This window comes from Capra hircus (genome assembly GCF_001704415.2).
Source record: "Capra hircus breed San Clemente chromosome X unlocalized genomic scaffold, ASM170441v1, whole genome shotgun sequence".
Taxonomy (NCBI): Eukaryota; Metazoa; Chordata; class Mammalia; order Artiodactyla; family Bovidae; genus Capra; species Capra hircus.
Genome location: NW_017189517.1, coordinates 41,207,462 through 41,224,476, shown reverse-complemented (window position 1 = coordinate 41,224,476; position 17,015 = coordinate 41,207,462). Strand labels below are relative to the sequence as shown.

Below are 17,015 nucleotides of genomic sequence, written 5' to 3'. Positions count from 1 at the left end.
GGAAGCATGGTGAGAGGTGTGAAAAGGTCCATTTCTCACTCGTGCATGCATGCTCACATCACTTCAGTTGTGTCCGACTCTGTGTGACCCTTTGAACTGTAGCCTACCAGGTTCCTCTGTCCATGGGATTCTCCAGGGAAGAATACTGGAGTGGGTTGCCATGCCTTCCTCCAAGATTTCTCATTCATCTGTATGAAAATCTTGAAACTGTTCATAATATGGTCTTTGGAGGTAATTAGGAATAAGAAGTAAAACATGTATGTCCCCATCCTCTTTCCTTCTTTCCACTGCCCTTACTAGCCAGTCGGCATCCCTTGCAAAGCCTCTGTTGTTCCAGGTCACATGCCTGCTTCTGAGAATCTCTAGGAAGGGCATCTGGGTCACACTACCTCCAAAAACCAATGCCTGGAAGTATATCATGTCTCCTCTCATCATAATTTATTGACATCAAGCCTGACGTATCTGCCAGGGACTACCAAGGGGAATGTGGGTCAGGGAGGAGGGCAAGACTTTTCAGGCCTTGACCCATTGGCTCATGATTGGGGCAGGGAAGAGTAATGTGGGACACATAACATATAACCTGTAACATCACTCTTTATTATGAAAACCAACACAGCAGTAATGAGTGAGGGAAATATGCAGAATGACTGATCCTCAGGATATGTTAACTGGCTTATAATGTAACTTCGGCTTCTTGGTCAGTCTCCAACCCCAGTCACGGGCGTGGCCTGAGGCGACAGAGAAAAAGACGATGTGGATGAAGCCAAAGACAACATCCAAGGGCTCCTCTCAGGGGATTTCTTTGAAGGCTTCCTCTGGGATCTTGCCCTCGGTCTGGAGGGAAGGAGTTGGGATATTAAAAAGCCAGTCCCCAAGTTCCATTCCCAGGCCACCAGCCTCCACTTTCTTGGCCTCCTCAAAGGCCCAGAAATGTTTATCTTTAATCTACTTGATTCCCAGGCCTCACCTTGAACATACAGAAGACTTGACCAGCTCTGGTGTAGTTCCATTCATTGTCCTGAAGGCACCTGTGGTGGGAGAAGAACAGGTGCTCTCCATTAGTACCACAGGACAGACACGCTGACATTGCAGTGCCACCACTAAACCCATGCCACTTGCTTGCTGGGACACATGGACCAGTGTGAACACTCTGTGTAATGATGAAGAAAGACCAGTGAAAACCAAATCGTCTGTCACTAGCATTCATGCCCACCAGAGTTCAAAACAGAAAAACAGAGCTGTGCAAAAGAACAAGGGAATTCAACATATACTGATCAAGATATTCAAGAAAATGACAAATGAAAAATCATGAAGTACTAGTTTCCAACTGTTTTTTATATAATCACACATCATTTTAAAGTATACAAGTCAGTGCTTTTTATTAGTCAAAAGATTGTGCATCTATAACATCTATCTAATTCCAGAATCATTTTAACACCTCAAAAAGAAACTCCTTAACCATTAATGATCCCTCTCTATTCCTCCCCTTCCCCTGGAAACCACTAATATGCTTTTGGTCCCTGCGGATTTGCCAATTATGGGCGTTTCCTACAATATCTGACTTCTTGTGACTGGCTTCTTTCACTTAGCATCATGTTTTCAAGGTTCATCCCTGTCATGACATGTATCAGAACTGTATTCTTTTTTATGACTGAATAATACTCTCTTATATGGATGCACCCATTTTATTCATCCATTCATCAGTTGTTTCCATGTTTTGGCTATTATGAATAATGCTATTCCTGAATAAATTTTAGAGTGAACATATGCTTTCATTTCTCCCGGTAGATACTTAGGAGTGGGATTACCGGGTAATATGGTAACTCCATTTTAACATTTTGAGGAACTTCCAAATGTTTTCCCAAAGTGAGTGTTCCATATACCTCTGATATATGAGCATTCTAACTCCTCCACACCTTCACCTATGCTTATCTTTTGTTTCATTGATTAAAGCCATCTTAGTGGATGCGAAGTGACTGGTTATTTTGATTTGTATTTTCCTAATGATTAATGATGTTGAGCATGTTTTCATGTGCTTGTCAGTCATTTGTATACCATATTTAGAGAAATATCTATTCAAATCCTTTCTCCATTTTTAAATTGGTATTTATGTTTTGATTGTTGACTTGTAAAATCCTTCAATATTCTAGACAGTGGAGCTTATCAGATATGAGATTTGCAAATATTTTCTCCCATTTTGTGGGTGGTATGTTCACTTTCTTGATAGTGTCCTTTGATGCACAAAAGTTTTTATTTTTGATGAAGTGCAATTTATTTGTTTCTTTGGCTGCTTGTGTTTTCAGTGTCACATATAAGAAACTGGTGTCTGATTCAAGATCATGAAGATATACACCTATGTTTTCTTCTAAGCGCTTTTTACAATTTTTATTGGAGTATAATTGACTTACAATGTTATGTTAGTTTCAGGTATATAACAAAGTGAGTTTATATATATATATATATATATATATATATATATATATATATATATTCTTTTTCAGATTATTTTCCCACATAGGTTATTACAGAACATTGAGTAGAGTTCCCTGTGTTATACAGTCAGTCTTTATTAGTGATCTATTTTATATATAGCAGTGTGCAGATATTAATCCCAATCTCCTAATTTATCATTTCTCCCCACACTTCCCCTTTGGTAACCATAAATTTATTTCAAGATGTGTCTATTTCTGTTTTGTAAATAAGTTCATTTGTATTATTTTTATTAGATTTCACGTGTAAGTGATATCATATTATATTTGTCTTTCTCTGTCTGATTTACTTTACTTACCCAACCAAAAAATGGGAAGAAGATCTAAATAGACGTTTCCCTGAAGATTATATACAGAAAGCCAAAAATCACATGAAAAGATGCTCAACATCACTATTAGAGAAATGCAAATCAGAATGACAGTGAGGTATACCTCATACCAGCCAGAATGGCTAGCATTAAAAAATCTATGAACAATAAATGCTAGAGAGGATGTGGGGAAAAGGGAACCCTCCTACACTGTGGGTGGAAATGTAAACTGCTACAACCAATATGGACAACAGTACAGCCTTCCCTTGTGGCTCAGCTGGTGAAGAATCTGCCTGTAATGCAGGAGACCTAGGTTCGATCCCTGGGTTGGGAAGATCCTCTGGAGAAGGGAAAGGCTACTCACTCCAGTATTCTGGCCTAGAGAATTCCATAGACTGTATAGTCCATGGGGTCGCAAGGAGTTGGACACGACTGAGTGACCTTCAGTTTCACTTTTCACAAGGTTCCTTTGAAAACTAAATATAGAACTATCATATGATTCAGCGATCCTGTTCTTGGGCATATATTCAGGGAAAAACCATAATTCAAAGAGATACACACATCCCAATGTTCATAGCAGCACTATTCACATTAGACAAGCCACGGAAGCAGCATAAATGTCCATTGTCAGAGAAATGAGTAAAGAAGATATGGTACATGTATACAATGGAATGTTACTCAGTCATAAAAAAGAACGAAATAATACCATTTGCAGCCACATGGATGGACCTAAAGATTATCATACTAAGTGAAAGTCAGCAAGAGTTTATACACTTGTTGATTTTATATTAGGTCTTTGATCCATTTTGAGTCAATATTTGTATATGGTCTGTGATAGGGGACACAATTCTTTTTTTTTTGGCATGTGAATACTCATGTGTCCCAGCACCATCTGTCAGAGACTATTTTTTTCCTCTATTAATTAATTTGGCACCCACTAAAAATTAATCAGCTACAAATGTCAGGGTTTATATCAGGACACTCAATTCTATTGCACTGATCTATCAAATGTCAGTGCCATGCAGCCTTGATTATACTATCTTTGCAGTAAGTTTAGAAATTGTGACGTCCAGGACTTATGAGTCCTCAACATTATCCCCTTTCAATATTGTTTTGACTATTCTGAGTCCATGCACTTCCATGTGAAAATTGAGGATCATTTAATCAATTTCTGGAAAGGAGCCAACAGGGATTTTTGCTATGGTTTAGACTCTGTAGATCACTTTGAATAGCACAACAATCTTAACAATATTAAGTCTTTCAACATGAACACAGAATATCCTTCTGTGTTTTTTTTTAGATTTTCTTTCATTTACTCCAACAATGTTTTGAATATTTTAAGGTAGTTTTTTTACTTCTTTAGCTACATTTTGCTCTAAGTATTTATTCTTTCTGATACTACTATAAATCAAATTGTTTTCTTTATTTCAATTCAGGATTTTTTCATTTTAAGCGCATAGAAATATAAATGATTTTTGTATACTGACCTTATAGCCTAAAATTTTACTGAACTTGTTTATGTATTCTTACAGTTTCTTAGTGAATTTCTTAGCATTTTCCATATAAAATATCATGTCATATGAGCATGTACTGTTTTTAAAATGCTTTACATATATAATCATAAAATTTGTTTACCTTTTTCACGAGCTTACTTTTTTTGCAAGCCAAATATCCAAATACTTATTTTTCCAAATTGCCTCTGTGTTCCCATTATTAATTCCATCATTCTCGCAGCTCGCCCTTATCTTCATGCACACACAATACTCACTTCTGAGACCACTGACAGTTCATCCCAGACTGAGTGGAGAAGGCTTGTACCATTTGCTGTTGCTCCTCAGATAAAGTGGCCACAGAGCTGGTGGACGGTGTGGGCACTGGGATGGAGAATGCACTCTGGGTGTTTTTAGGGCTAGCTTCCATCACAAACAGCTCGTCATTCACTATACAAAGACTGGAGGAAAAATGCACATTTAGTCAACTGATGGATGGACAACCAGCACCCCCAATCCAACTGCTGCCACTGCCACTCAGCAACCAGATTCCTTCCATCCCCCTCCTGTGTCTGTCCCCAGGCTCCTTGACTGGTTCCTCTGCCCCTCGTACAGAGCCCACCTTCAGAGAGATTGTCTACCAGCTTCACTCAGTGGATAGGTTGATCCCCAACCCAGGGACAACTTCACATCTGCCCTGAACAGCAGCCCAGTACACTACAGTACAGGAGTGTACAGTCTGGTCCCCATTTTCAGAAGACACTGAGTCATGGAGAGGTCATGTGACTTGACCAAGGTCACACAGAGAGTGTTGGGTCAGGGAGAGAACCCATGTGCTGATTCCAGAGTCCATGTTCTTCCTAACCACTAGGCTAGACTGCTCCTTGGGGCTCCCTGCTGGCTTTCCACAATACTGAGTCAGCCTAAGGTCTGTACCACCACATGTCCAGGACCCCAAAACCACGCTGGATGGGTCATTCTGCCCACAACACGGCTCTCACCTTGAAGAGCTGGCAGGGGTAATGATGAAGGTCCGGGTGAAGGCACGCACACAGTCCTGAGACCCTTCTTCCACTTTAACAACAAACAACAAACAACAAACAATAGCTCTTAGAGCCCCACATGTTTACAGGCTCTCATGCTGGACCCCAGTCATGCTGAGGGGACAGCTGTTCACTTGGGGAGCCAGGGTGTTGGGAATGGGGAGGGCAACTGTAGGAGCTGTCTGCTCCCAGTGACATGTCCCCATGGCAACCACTTCACAAGTTCATGGGAAGCGTTTTTCATAGCTGCCCAAGAGGTGGATATTATGACCCCATTTTACAAATGAGGAAAGTGTAAGGTTAAGTAATGGGCCAAGTTCTCACTGTAAGGATCTGAGATGGGAGCCACCAAACTCCACAGCCTATGTCCGTAATGCCCAGGGCAGGAAGGCAGACATGGACGCAGTTCAGATCTGGGTTGTCTGTAGGAAGACTGAGGGCTGGAAGACACAGAGGGGAAGGGAGGGGAAGGGAGGGAAAAAACAGGGAGGGAAGGGAAGGGAAGGGAAGGGGAGTGAAGGGGAGGGGAGTCGAGGGGAGGGGAGAGAAGCTGGAAGGGCTCTTGAGGGGGGAGCCTAGCCAGAGGAGGGAGCAGTGGGGCATCTGGGGGAAGAGGACTACACACACTTACCTTCCTTGAACACCCCATTGACAGAGAAGCAGAGCAGCGTACCCTGAAAAGGAAGAGCCCAGGTAATGTCACCCCGTCAACCTCTTCCGCACCTGTGGCTTCCTGCCTGACCATCCCCCTACAGGCTCCCCCCATCACTGCCGCCCCACCAAGGGAAGAAACAAACACTCACTGTCTGGAACCACATGTCCACCAGGAAGGAGCTGAGGTCATGCTGAGTTTGGGGCAACACACAGAGGGCACGCACAATGTCACTATTGGTGTGCTTCAACTGCTGGACACGCAGGTCTGTACGGGAGGGGAAGAAAGCAAAAGTCAGGGTTGCCACGCCCTGGACCCTATGACTGGCTCCCTCACCACCCTTCCCGCCCAGCCTTCCCACCACACTCACTGGGGTCCTTGACCTTCTTCATATTCCTGCTGTTCTTGAAGTACGCACATAAGCTGCTTCTAGGAGACAGAGGAACAGTGGGTGGTGGGCCAGCCAGCAGGGATGTTAGCAAGAACTGGCTTGTGTCAGCTCTTGAAGAACTGAAGAACTTGAAGAAAGTAAGTGTGTCTGGCCCTCTTCCCCCAGATGCCCCACTGCTCCCTCCTCTGCTGGGGAACCACACAGCCTGAGGGACGAGTTTGGGCACTGATACTCACAGGGCCAGATCCTCAGAGTGGAATGGAATGGTCAGGGAGAAGCAGGCCTTGTGGTGGTAAGCACTGAGGAGACCAGATCGGTTTCCAGAGTCATAGATCAAGTAATATCTGTGGAACAGCAATAAGGACAGGCTGTCAGTGATCCGAACCCCAGAGGAGACTTGAAAGTCTCTGCGAGGAGACCTGCAGTTTGGTGGCTTGACCCAGTCTCAGCCCTCTCTACTGCTCATGGTCCCAAGTCCAAGTGAACTTAACTGCTTCAGGAATTGAAGGATCATATTCTTCAGTGTGTCAGATTCTTTACAGGTTTCCTGGAATCAAAAGGCATTTGAGACTATGTAGTGGATAAACCGTCACCTGCAATAGCCCCAAATATTGTTTGACCCTCTTCCTCACCTTGCTGGGCTTCGTTGCACAGGGAGTGTGACTGGCAATGACAACTGGTGAAGGTAACTCCTGGCCATCCTGGAGAATGGAAGAGGCAGTCAGGAGTGGAGACTGGGGGGTGACCCCGGATGATCAGGGAAAAGGAGGATCCCAGGACGCAGGGGATAGGAGGTAAGTTGCAAAAGGGTCCTAGAAAGTCCATAGGCAAGCTTACAGTGGGTGTCTTCATCATGATGTCTTAGAGGTCTCTAGTATTATATGCAACTTTTATGTGTCTGTGTATGTGTTTATGGATATTTTCCAGTGAGCATATCCATGTCATTTTTAGGACTCCATATCCCCTAAAGTGGTCAAGGGTCTGATGCCAACACATAATCTAGCCAAGACTCAAAGGGCTTGAGTGTAGGAGGTCTGAAATGTTAGTAAGATACAATGATTTACATAGGAACTTACCAGGCGCAGTAACTTTGGGAAACATTCTATGATGGCACTGTCCAAAACCAAAAATAGAGAAGAGGTGAGTGATAGTTCAAGGTTGTAATGCCTAATTTGAGTTAAAACATTAACACGATAAACAGAGATCGGGGTGTTCTTGCCCATTCAGCAGCCCCTTGTACCCACCTCAACTTCTGATTTTGAGGATTTGGGGTTGACTTCCCTGTTGAGCACTGAGTATCTCTCATCTGATTGAAAGGCACCATCTCCTCATCTCTCTGAGTACCTTAAGTTTAATATTCCTTCCTCCTCTCCTTCTCCCTCTCCTTTCCCCTGAGTAGCTCCCACCTAGACTGTCCTGACTCCCTTCTGTGCCTCAAGGATGAGCACTTCAAATCCAGTCTGCAGGCCTTCCTCTCCCCGCTGCCTTCCTTCCTCCAGGGCCCAGTGAAGGCTGTGGAGAGAAGAGGGAATGGGAGGATGGGAGCCTGGGGCTTTGCTACCTCACTGGGCATCCAGCACTCTGCCAAGTCAGGTCACACCTCAGGGATGGCCCAGGAGGCTGTGGCAGGGAGGTGAGTGAGGTGGCGCTCAGGAGGGAGAGAGAGGCATGAAGACAGAAGGAGAGTGGATGGAGGAGGGGAGAAACAAGGGCTCAGAGACAAGGGAGAGAGAGAAAGCAAAGGGAAGGGAAGGAAGCTCTACCGTGGTGGGGGTCGGGGGAGAAGACAGAAGAAAGAGGAAGCAGTGCCCCTGCTGCAGCCCTTGCCTTCCCCTGCCCTGGAACAGCCCAGGCCCCCAGGTAGGAATGGCAACCCCTGCCCCGGAACAGCCCAGGGCCCCAGGTAGGAATGGCAACCCCTGCCCCGGAACAGCCCAGGGCCCCAGGTAGGAATGGCAACCCCTGCCCCAGAACAGCCCAGGCCCCCAGGTAGGAATGGCAACCCCTGCCCCGGAACAGCCCAGGCCCCCAGGTAGGAATGGCAACCCCTGCCCCAGAACAGCCCAGGCCCCCTCGTAGGAATGGCAACCCCTGCCCCGGAACAGCCCAGGCCCCCAGGTAGGAATGGCAACTCTGCACATGTTGGGCTGGGGCCACTGGATGCTTCTTGAAGCTCTGACACCTGTGTGAGCTCAGTAGACCTGGGCATAGGAAACGGAGTAGCCGTGGGGGTAGATCTTGAGGGGCCAGGTCCCGGTTCAGTGTGGGGCTGCCGGTCTTTGGCCCGCCCTTATGATCACCACTTTCTATCCCAATGGCCCCTGCACCTGTCTGAGTTGGATCTTTCTCTGAGGAATCACACGTGTCTCAGGCTACCGAGGGTTCCTCTGGAGGACAGGCAGGATGATGTGACGTGTGCAGGGAGGGAGAGGCGGTGTCCCCCGAGAGGTCTGTCCTGCAGTCTCCTCTAACTCCTCTGCCCCCTGCCTTCCTCTCCTGCCTCAGGAAGCTCTCTGCTCACTGGTGGTGGCCAACTTCTGGCCCCTTGACTCAAGGAACCCTGACTTTTCCAAAGAAGGATCAAACTCCTGGCTTTGGGCCAGGGGAACGGATGTCATGACAGCAGCCACCCAGGACCTCAGCACCCAGCACTGGGCAGGAAAGCCCCTGTGTAAACATGGAAGAGGAGGAGAACACTTTTGGAGGTAGGGAGAGAAGGACCCTCTCTGAATGGAGGAGGGAAGCCTCGTCTCAGCACGGAGAAGGAAGGCCCGTCTCAGCATGAGGCCCAGACCTGGAAGACCCTTCTCAGTCCAGGGCCCAGCAGAAGGGTCAAGTCTGGTCACTCCTAGTCTCGGTGAGGGAGAGGAGCCCTGATTCCTGAACCATGCTCTTGGGAGGCCCTGGTGGAGAATGCTAGGGGCAGGGAACCAGAAGCAGACTTCTGAGACCTGAAGAGGTAAGCAGGTCAGAGGAAGGAAATTCCTCACAGGTAAGGGCCACAATAACCTCAGATATGCAGATGACACCACCCTTATGGCAGAAAGTGAAGAAGAACTAAACAGTCTCTTGATGGAAGTGAAAGAGGAGAGTGAAAAAATTGGCTTAAAGTTCAACATTCAGAAAACTAAGATCATGGCATCCGGTCCCATCACTTCATGGCAAATAGATGGGGAAACAGGGGCAGACTTTATTTTGGGGGGCTCCAAAATCATCGCAGATAGTGACTGCAGCCATGAAATAAAAAGATGCTTACTCCTTGAAAGAAAAGTTATGACCAACCTTGACAGCATATTAAAAAGCAGAGACATTACTTTGCCAACAAAGGTCCATCTAGTCAAGGCTATGGTTTTTCCAGTGGTCATGTATGGATGTGAGAATTGGACTGTGAAGAAAGCTGAGCACCAAAGAATTGATGCTTTTGAACTGTGATGTTGGAGAAGACTCTTGAGCGTCCCTTAGACTGCAAGGAGATCCAACCAGTCCATCCTAAAGGAGATGAGTCTGGAATATTCATTGGAAGGACTGATGCTGAAGCTGAAACTCCAATACTTTGGCCACCTGATATGAAGAGCTGACTCATTGCAAAAGACCCTGATGCTGGGAAAGATTGAAGGTGAGAGGAGAACGGGACGACAGAGGATGGGATGGTTAGATGGCATCGCCAACTCAATGGGCATGAGTTTGAGTAAACTCTGGGAGTTGGTGATGGTCAGGGAGGCCTGGCGTGCTGCAGTCCATGGGGTTGCAAAGAGTCGGACATGACTGAGCGACTGAACTGAACTGAAGGAAGACAGAAAAGAGAAGGCAGAGCCTATGATCCTCCCAGGAGACCGGGGCCGCCACCTTTGGCAAAGAGGTACTGTCAGAGATAGTTTAGGCCCCCATGGGTGAAGGTCACCATGAAGGGTGACAGGACGGTCTCACACAGACCTTAAGTAGGTGGACTGGTCTGGAAAGCTGTCACACAGTGGGTTCTCTTGCAGCCACAGCTCTTCAAGCTTCAGCCCCTTCATCTTGTTCAACTCCCACATAGAGTTCAGCTGAGAAATATGGAGAGGAAGTTGGAAAAGGAATCCCAGGGCAAGAGAAACAACCAGGCCCCTGCAGCCCAGCCTCCACCCCTCACCCCTCAGGTGCCCTCATCTGCCTCCTGTCATCACTCTGATGACCACAACAAGCCCCCTACTCTCATCCCAACTTTGATCTGACTCCGTCTGCTCACCTCATTTTTGGAGAGGTCCAGGATCTTGATTGTGGGGACCATGTGCACAATGTCAGACAGGCCGTCCAGGTGGTACAGTTTATTGCAGCTCAGGTTCAAGGACAACAGCTTTGGGAGAAGAGGAGTTAGAGTGAAGGTTCCTATCTTGGATCTTGGAGACAAATCTGTCCTCCACCCCTTCTCTTCCACCTCCTACCATAATATCAGAGCTGGGCCTTCAGCCTTACCTCAGGGAAGTTCTTCCTGATGATCTGCAGGGCAGCAGCCATGCAGTTTCTTCGATTCAGAATCATCTCAATATCATGGCCCACCAAGTCTTCAGGAAGGAGAGGGGAGGGAATCAGAACACCAAGTGGGGTCTAGGCACACAATCAGCCCCTCACCACATTACCATCCCCAAGTCTCCCTCTAGGAAGAACCCCTCTGCCTGCACCCTCCCTCAAATTACTACTGTCAGCCATACTTGGGTCAAAGCGGAGCTTCTGGAGGTCAAGAGATTGCTGGGAGACATCAAATCGTTTGCTAAAGGCCAGCTGCAGAGACAGAGAGAGGGAGAGAGCCACTCTTGAGACTATGGTGGTGGCAGGGAAATCGGGGGTGAGAGGGATGGGGGGCTGGGGGAAGAAGAGACAGTGGTGAGTGTTGGCATACAGCATGCCTTGAGTTGGCATTACCTTTAGCTTCTCCATTTTTTCTGGTCCCAACTTATTACGCACAGAGTAGGGAACAGCAGAGGGGTTGACAAAGATAGGTATCTACAGGAAGAAGAGGTAGGGTAAGCAGCAACTCTAGTTCCAAAGACGATGACTAGCCCCAGGCCCGTCCTCCTGTCCCAGGATGCATTATAAGCAATGATGTGGACACACACCTTTTGGTTCTTCTCATCATAGATCTTGTAGCTGACATCCATCAAGGCAGAGGCAGTGCTAGCTTTCTGGACAAAGAATCGAGCCCCATTTTTCACATAGTGGAACTACAGGGATTAAATGCAACAGTAATAGTATCAGGGGCCAACAGACCCTGCTATACCAGATCTCTCCCCCTTCCCTGTGCCCACCCATCTGGCTTCAGCATCCTCTCTTACATCCACTGGAGTAAAGTAGACACTGCAAAGGCTCTGGATTGAGTTCATTAGCCATATCTTGTCATACTTTATCCCATGAGGAATCTAAGGATGAAAAGAGGGGTTGGGACACAGGACAGATGAGAGGAAATTTAGCCTGGAGAACAAACCTTTTCCTGTTCTTTTCCAGTCTTCTACTGAGCTTGAAAGGGCACCTAAAGAAGGGACCACTGGTATGATTTCTTATGTTTGTGCATAATATGGATTTCTAAAATACTCCTCTCCAGTCAAAGCTCTGCTAAGCTGCTAAGTCACTTTAGTCGTGTCCAACTCTGTGCGACCCCATAGACGGCAGCCCACCAGGCTCCCCCATCCCTGGGATTCTCCAGGCAAGAACACTGGAGTGGGTTGCCATTTCCTTCTCTAATGCATAAAAATGAAAGCGAAGTCACTCAGTCATGCCCGACTCTCAGCGACCCCATGGACTGCAGCCCACCAGGCTCCTCCATCCATGGGATTTTCCAGGCAAGAGTACTAGAGTGGGGTGCCATTGCCTTCTCCGATCAAAGCTCTTTGCCAATTAATCAAGGTGTTAGAGATGATCTTTCTTTAATAAAGTTCCACCTAGTGCAGATACTGCTTGCCCCTCAGACAAGGTCTCCAGAGACTCGGCCCCGCCATATCCCACACTCAGCTAGCCAAACTGAGACCTCTAGTGCAGAGCTGCTCCATATCCTAGTCAGTAGTTCATGTCTTTGCCTTGAGATAGTCTCCAACGTTCTCCTTACAGTCGATCTGTTCCCTTTATATTGCTTCTCTGAATTTGCCCTTAGATGAACAAGACTGTTAACTAAGCAATAAAATGGTCAGGTTACAAACTGTCCCCAGCAAAACAAACTAGCATCTCAACATGAGACCAACATAACTCCTCCTGACTTTTCTTTCCTTCGCATTCCATACTTTTTTCAGGATACTCACTGTGACCTTAAACCAGCTCCCTTGGGCACCATCTTGTGGGTTCTCCCTCATTTCTCTCATCACAGGTTTTCCATTTCCCCACACAGTAACATGGATATTGCCTTCTCTGTGCCATCTCACTCTCCTGTTGCTTTGGAAGGAATAGGGAGAGCTGACATGGAGAGAAGAAGGGTGAGTGGTCATAAGTGCTAAGAAAGTCTTCTGTACACACTCGTCTTTTTGACATCAGCACTACAGTTTGGATCATTGTTGTTTAGTCACTAAATTGTGTCTGACTCTTAGCAACCCCATGGACTGTAGCCCACCAAGACTCCTCTGTCCATGGGATTTCCCAGGGAAGAAAAATGGAATGGGTTGCCATTTCCTTCCCCAGGGGATCTTCCTGACCCAGTGATTGAACCCTCGTCTCCTGCATTGGCAGGTGGATTCTTTTACCACTGATCACCAGGGAAAACTCCACAATTAGGGTTGCACAACCATTATTCCACTTCTAGCATACTTCAGTTTTACAATGAAAGAAGGAAAGGAAGTCCACAGGGAGAGCTGCACTGTCCCAGGGGCTGCTGTGTGCAAACCCTGCTGCCCAGTCACTTACTGTCTTTTCTTTAGGGCCCTCATGGACATTCCTCATCACCATACTTCCATCATCATCACAGTGGTGTGAAGGCTGAGTCTCATATCCATCATCTTCATAATGAGGGCTCCTCTTGTCAAAATGATCTTGGAAAGAACTCCAACCTTCATTTCTTCCTTCAGGTGAACTTTTCATCACCTCTGTATTCTGAAAAGTGGAACAAAAATACAAGTTTGAACACACATCAGTGGCCCACTCACCATGTACAATGTCTTAGGCTAACAGGCAAGCAAAATGCCAACCTGGCCTAAGGGTTCAATCCCACACACCCCAAAAGGAAACTCTTCTGCCAGTTCAGATGCATACTCAGTCCCTCAGTCCTGTCTGACTCTTTATGACCTAGTAGCCCACCAGGCTCCTCTGTCCATGGGATTTCTCAGGTAAGAATACTGGAACGGATGTCATTTCCTCCTCCAGCGGATCTTCCTGACCCAGAGATCAAACCTGAGTCTCCTGCATTGCAGGCAGTTTCTTTATCTGCTGAGCCCTCAAGGAAGCATTATCTGAGAAATGGCACTATCATGGGAGAAATTGAGGAGAAGCAGGATGAGGAAGAGGAGAGGTTTGGAATGCAGGTGTTTGGAATACAGAATAGTTATACTTTCATGTCCATGCTTTACTTGTATAAAAAAGTTAGGTCAGAGTTTTACCAGGTTCTTGGGGAGAAGCACTATTACTATTGACTCATTACATAACATAATAGAAACAATTATTGATAATTAGATCCACCTGTCTTCTCTCTGATTATTAAACTACATCACTCTGGACAATTCACCCAACTTCTCCTGATCTCAAATTACTTATAATAATATGCAAAAGTCAAGGATTAAAGCTAAACACCACCTCAATCAAGATATAAAGCATATACCACACTCCAAATTGTTCCCAGTTAATCTTTTCATCTTCCAGCTCCATATAAACCTTTATCTGCTCACAGTTTCTATATAGTAGTTTTGCTTGCCAGAGATCCTAGAAGTAGAATTTCTTGTAAATGGAATCATACATACTGTATACCTTTCCATCTGGCTTTTTAAATACAGCATAATGTTTCTGAAATCCCAGTTATGTTCTTGCCTTTTTCATTGCTGTGTAATATCCCACTGTATGGGTTGTAGCTCTCAACCTTGTTTACACAGTAGAGGTACTTGGGGAGATTGAAAATATAACCAGCACCAAGCTATACTCAAAATAATTAAAGGCATCCACATTTTCTAAATTCTCCATGTGACTGCAGTGTACAGCCACAGTTGAAAGTCACTGTGTTAAAAGTATCAGCTTTGGGTTTATGGTCTTTCCTAGTGGCTCAGACTGTAAAGAATCTGCATACAATGCAGAGACACAGGTTCAATCCTTGGGTCAAGAAGATCCCCTGGAGAAGGCACTGGCAACCCATTCCAGTATGCTTGCCTGGAAAATTCCATGGACAGAGGAGTCTGGTGGGCTACAGTTCATGGGGTCACAAAGAGTTGGACACAACATGTTTGCTGGAGATCCTAGAAATGTATGCCGCCTCATTTTGCTAGCTTTCCACTCTGTTGTTTTAGGGACCTGGTGATTCCATTAGCTTAAATCAGAGATTGAGAAACTATAACCCATGGGCCAAACCTGATCTTTGGCCTGTTCTTCTAGGGCCTGCAAGCTAAGAATGGTTTTTTACATATTTGAATGGTTTAAAAAAGTAATAATTCTTGACATGCAAAAATTATCTGAAATCCACACGTCAATGTCCACATACAAGGTTTTATTGGAACATAGTCATACTTGTCTCTGGAGGCTTCCACCCTACAACAGCCAAGTTAAGTAGTTACAAAACAGATAAAATGGTCCACAAAGCCTCAAATATTTGTGATCTGGCCCTTTCCAGGAAAAGTCTGCTGAGCTCTGGCTCAGAGCGAGTGTCTTTAAAGCAAATGCACAATAACTGTGGTAAATGGCTGACGATCCCTTGGCTAAACCTGGGAAGAAGATTTACTATAGTTCCTTGTGACTTCACTGTAGGGTCCTTCCTCACTAGTTCACTCATTCATTGTGTTCTGGGTAAATGTGAGAACGGAGTAAGGGATTACCATTCACCAACAGCTCAATCACTAGACCTAGAGCTTGATTACTTTATTTTTATGTTCTTCTACTATCTTATTATAAATAAATATTAATTCAAATTTTATTTATTTATACATGGATCAAATGCAACTTAAGGGTACGTTGAGATATTTCAAGATCCAAGGGATCTATTGATCACTTAGCTACATTTAGAGACTGAAAGTGAAGTTGCTCAGTCCATGTCTGACTCTATGGACCCATGGGTATAGTCCATGGAATTCTCCAGGCCAGAATACTGGAGTTGGTAGCCTTTCGCTTCTTCTAGGGGTCTTCCCAACCCAGGGATCGAACCCAGGTCTCCTGCATTGTTGGGCACATCTTTCCAGCTGAGCCACAAGGGAAGCCCAAGAATACTGGAGTGGGTAGGCCTATCCGCCGTCTCCAGCGGATCTTCCCAAACCAAGATTGAACTGGGGTCTCCTGCATTGTAGGCAGATTCTTTACAACTGAGCTATCTGGAGGTCAAACCAATGTGACTCCCCTTCAGTCTTGCCTGTTTATCAGAGTGAACCTGCGCTCACCTTGAGGCAGGCAGTTAAGTGTTCCTCCTGGGCCTACAATTCCAGGACCCATCATTACCCGCTGAAATGAGGGTAACCATGTCAATGACAGAGTTCCCATCTCATCTGTGTCAAGTCAGCCATTCAGAATACTTCAAGATGAAGATGCCCCTCTCACTAATATGTTTCTCAGTCAATGCTATGGGGAAAGGATTGACCTCTGAGTTCCAAATAGCAGGTGCTTGGCCACTGACACATTGCTTCAAAAGGTCTTTCAATTCAAGTGATTGCAGGTGATAACTCTTGAACCTGAGTCCCTCCTAAAACCAAGTTCACTTGCCAAGTTTATGTCTAATTCTCTATCCAAAACTTCATTCCCTCTCATCGTCCCACTCATGATCTCCTCAGGACTGAGGAGTATACAAGAAGGAGGGGGGGGGTGCTGAAACTGAATAGAAACCTGCAGGGCCGCTCCTAAGCACAAAAGCCCTCTTCTTTTCCCTGTTTTCTTGTTTGTAGAAAAAGGCTTTGGGCCCTCAGTCTTCCCCTGAGTTCCAAAGAACAGACTCAAGCAGTTACTAATTAGGGAGGTGAGGGATGCACAAACAAGGGAAAGCAGTCAAGAAACATAGTGCAGGTCAGTCCAAGATGGCAGAAGAATAGGACGGGGAGACCACTTTCTCCCCACAAATACCATCAAAAAGATAACCTGCATGTGGAGCAACTTCCACAACAACTTCTAAATGCTGGTGAGGACCCGGTACCCAGAAAGGCAAACCAATCTTTTGAAATGAGTCTTGATGTTAGTCTAAAAGGAGGACAAAAACCCTGAGGCAGAAGGCTCACTTTCAGAACTTTGGACAAATCATAGAACTCCTAAGCCCAGGGAACATTAATAGATAAAAGCCACCCAAAAGCCTTCATATCTACACTGAAACCAAAGCTCCACCCAAGAGCCAGCAAGTTCCAGTGCAAGATACCCATGCTAATCCTCCAGCAAAATAGGAACACAATCTTGAACATTAAAAACAGGCTGCCTGAAGTCATACCAAATCCAGAGACATCCCAAAACTCATTACTAAACACTGCATTACCCTCCAGAGAGATGAGCCAGCTCCATCCACCAGAACACAGGACCAGTC

General features: G+C 45.7%; 1 protein-coding gene across 1 annotated transcript in view; it reads right to left on the bottom strand.

Moving 5' to 3' along the window:
- Positions 1-789: 789 nt before the first annotated feature.
- LOC102183400 (nuclear RNA export factor 2) overlaps positions 790-17,015 on the bottom strand; it is a 16,422-nt gene continuing 196 nt past the window's right edge. The window contains exons 2-22 of the mRNA XM_018044110.1: positions 15,895-15,927; positions 13,215-13,420; positions 12,640-12,790; positions 11,683-11,766; positions 11,467-11,571; positions 11,273-11,353; positions 11,062-11,131; positions 10,826-10,914; positions 10,599-10,706; positions 10,307-10,416; positions 7,450-7,486; positions 7,006-7,074; positions 6,865-6,920; positions 6,610-6,717; positions 6,353-6,411; positions 6,134-6,249; positions 5,962-6,004; positions 5,289-5,361; positions 4,566-4,748; positions 968-1,028; positions 790-834 (exon numbers count right to left, since the gene is read on the bottom strand). Of these exons, the coding sequence (XP_017899599.1) occupies positions 790-834; positions 968-1,028; positions 4,566-4,748; positions 5,289-5,361; positions 5,962-6,004; positions 6,134-6,249; positions 6,353-6,411; positions 6,610-6,717; positions 6,865-6,920; positions 7,006-7,074; positions 7,450-7,486; positions 10,307-10,416; positions 10,599-10,706; positions 10,826-10,914; positions 11,062-11,131; positions 11,273-11,353; positions 11,467-11,571; positions 11,683-11,766; positions 12,640-12,790; positions 13,215-13,420; positions 15,895-15,927 (1,887 nt within the window). The remainder of the gene's footprint in view (positions 835-967; positions 1,029-4,565; positions 4,749-5,288; positions 5,362-5,961; positions 6,005-6,133; positions 6,250-6,352; positions 6,412-6,609; positions 6,718-6,864; positions 6,921-7,005; positions 7,075-7,449; positions 7,487-10,306; positions 10,417-10,598; positions 10,707-10,825; positions 10,915-11,061; positions 11,132-11,272; positions 11,354-11,466; positions 11,572-11,682; positions 11,767-12,639; positions 12,791-13,214; positions 13,421-15,894; positions 15,928-17,015) is intronic.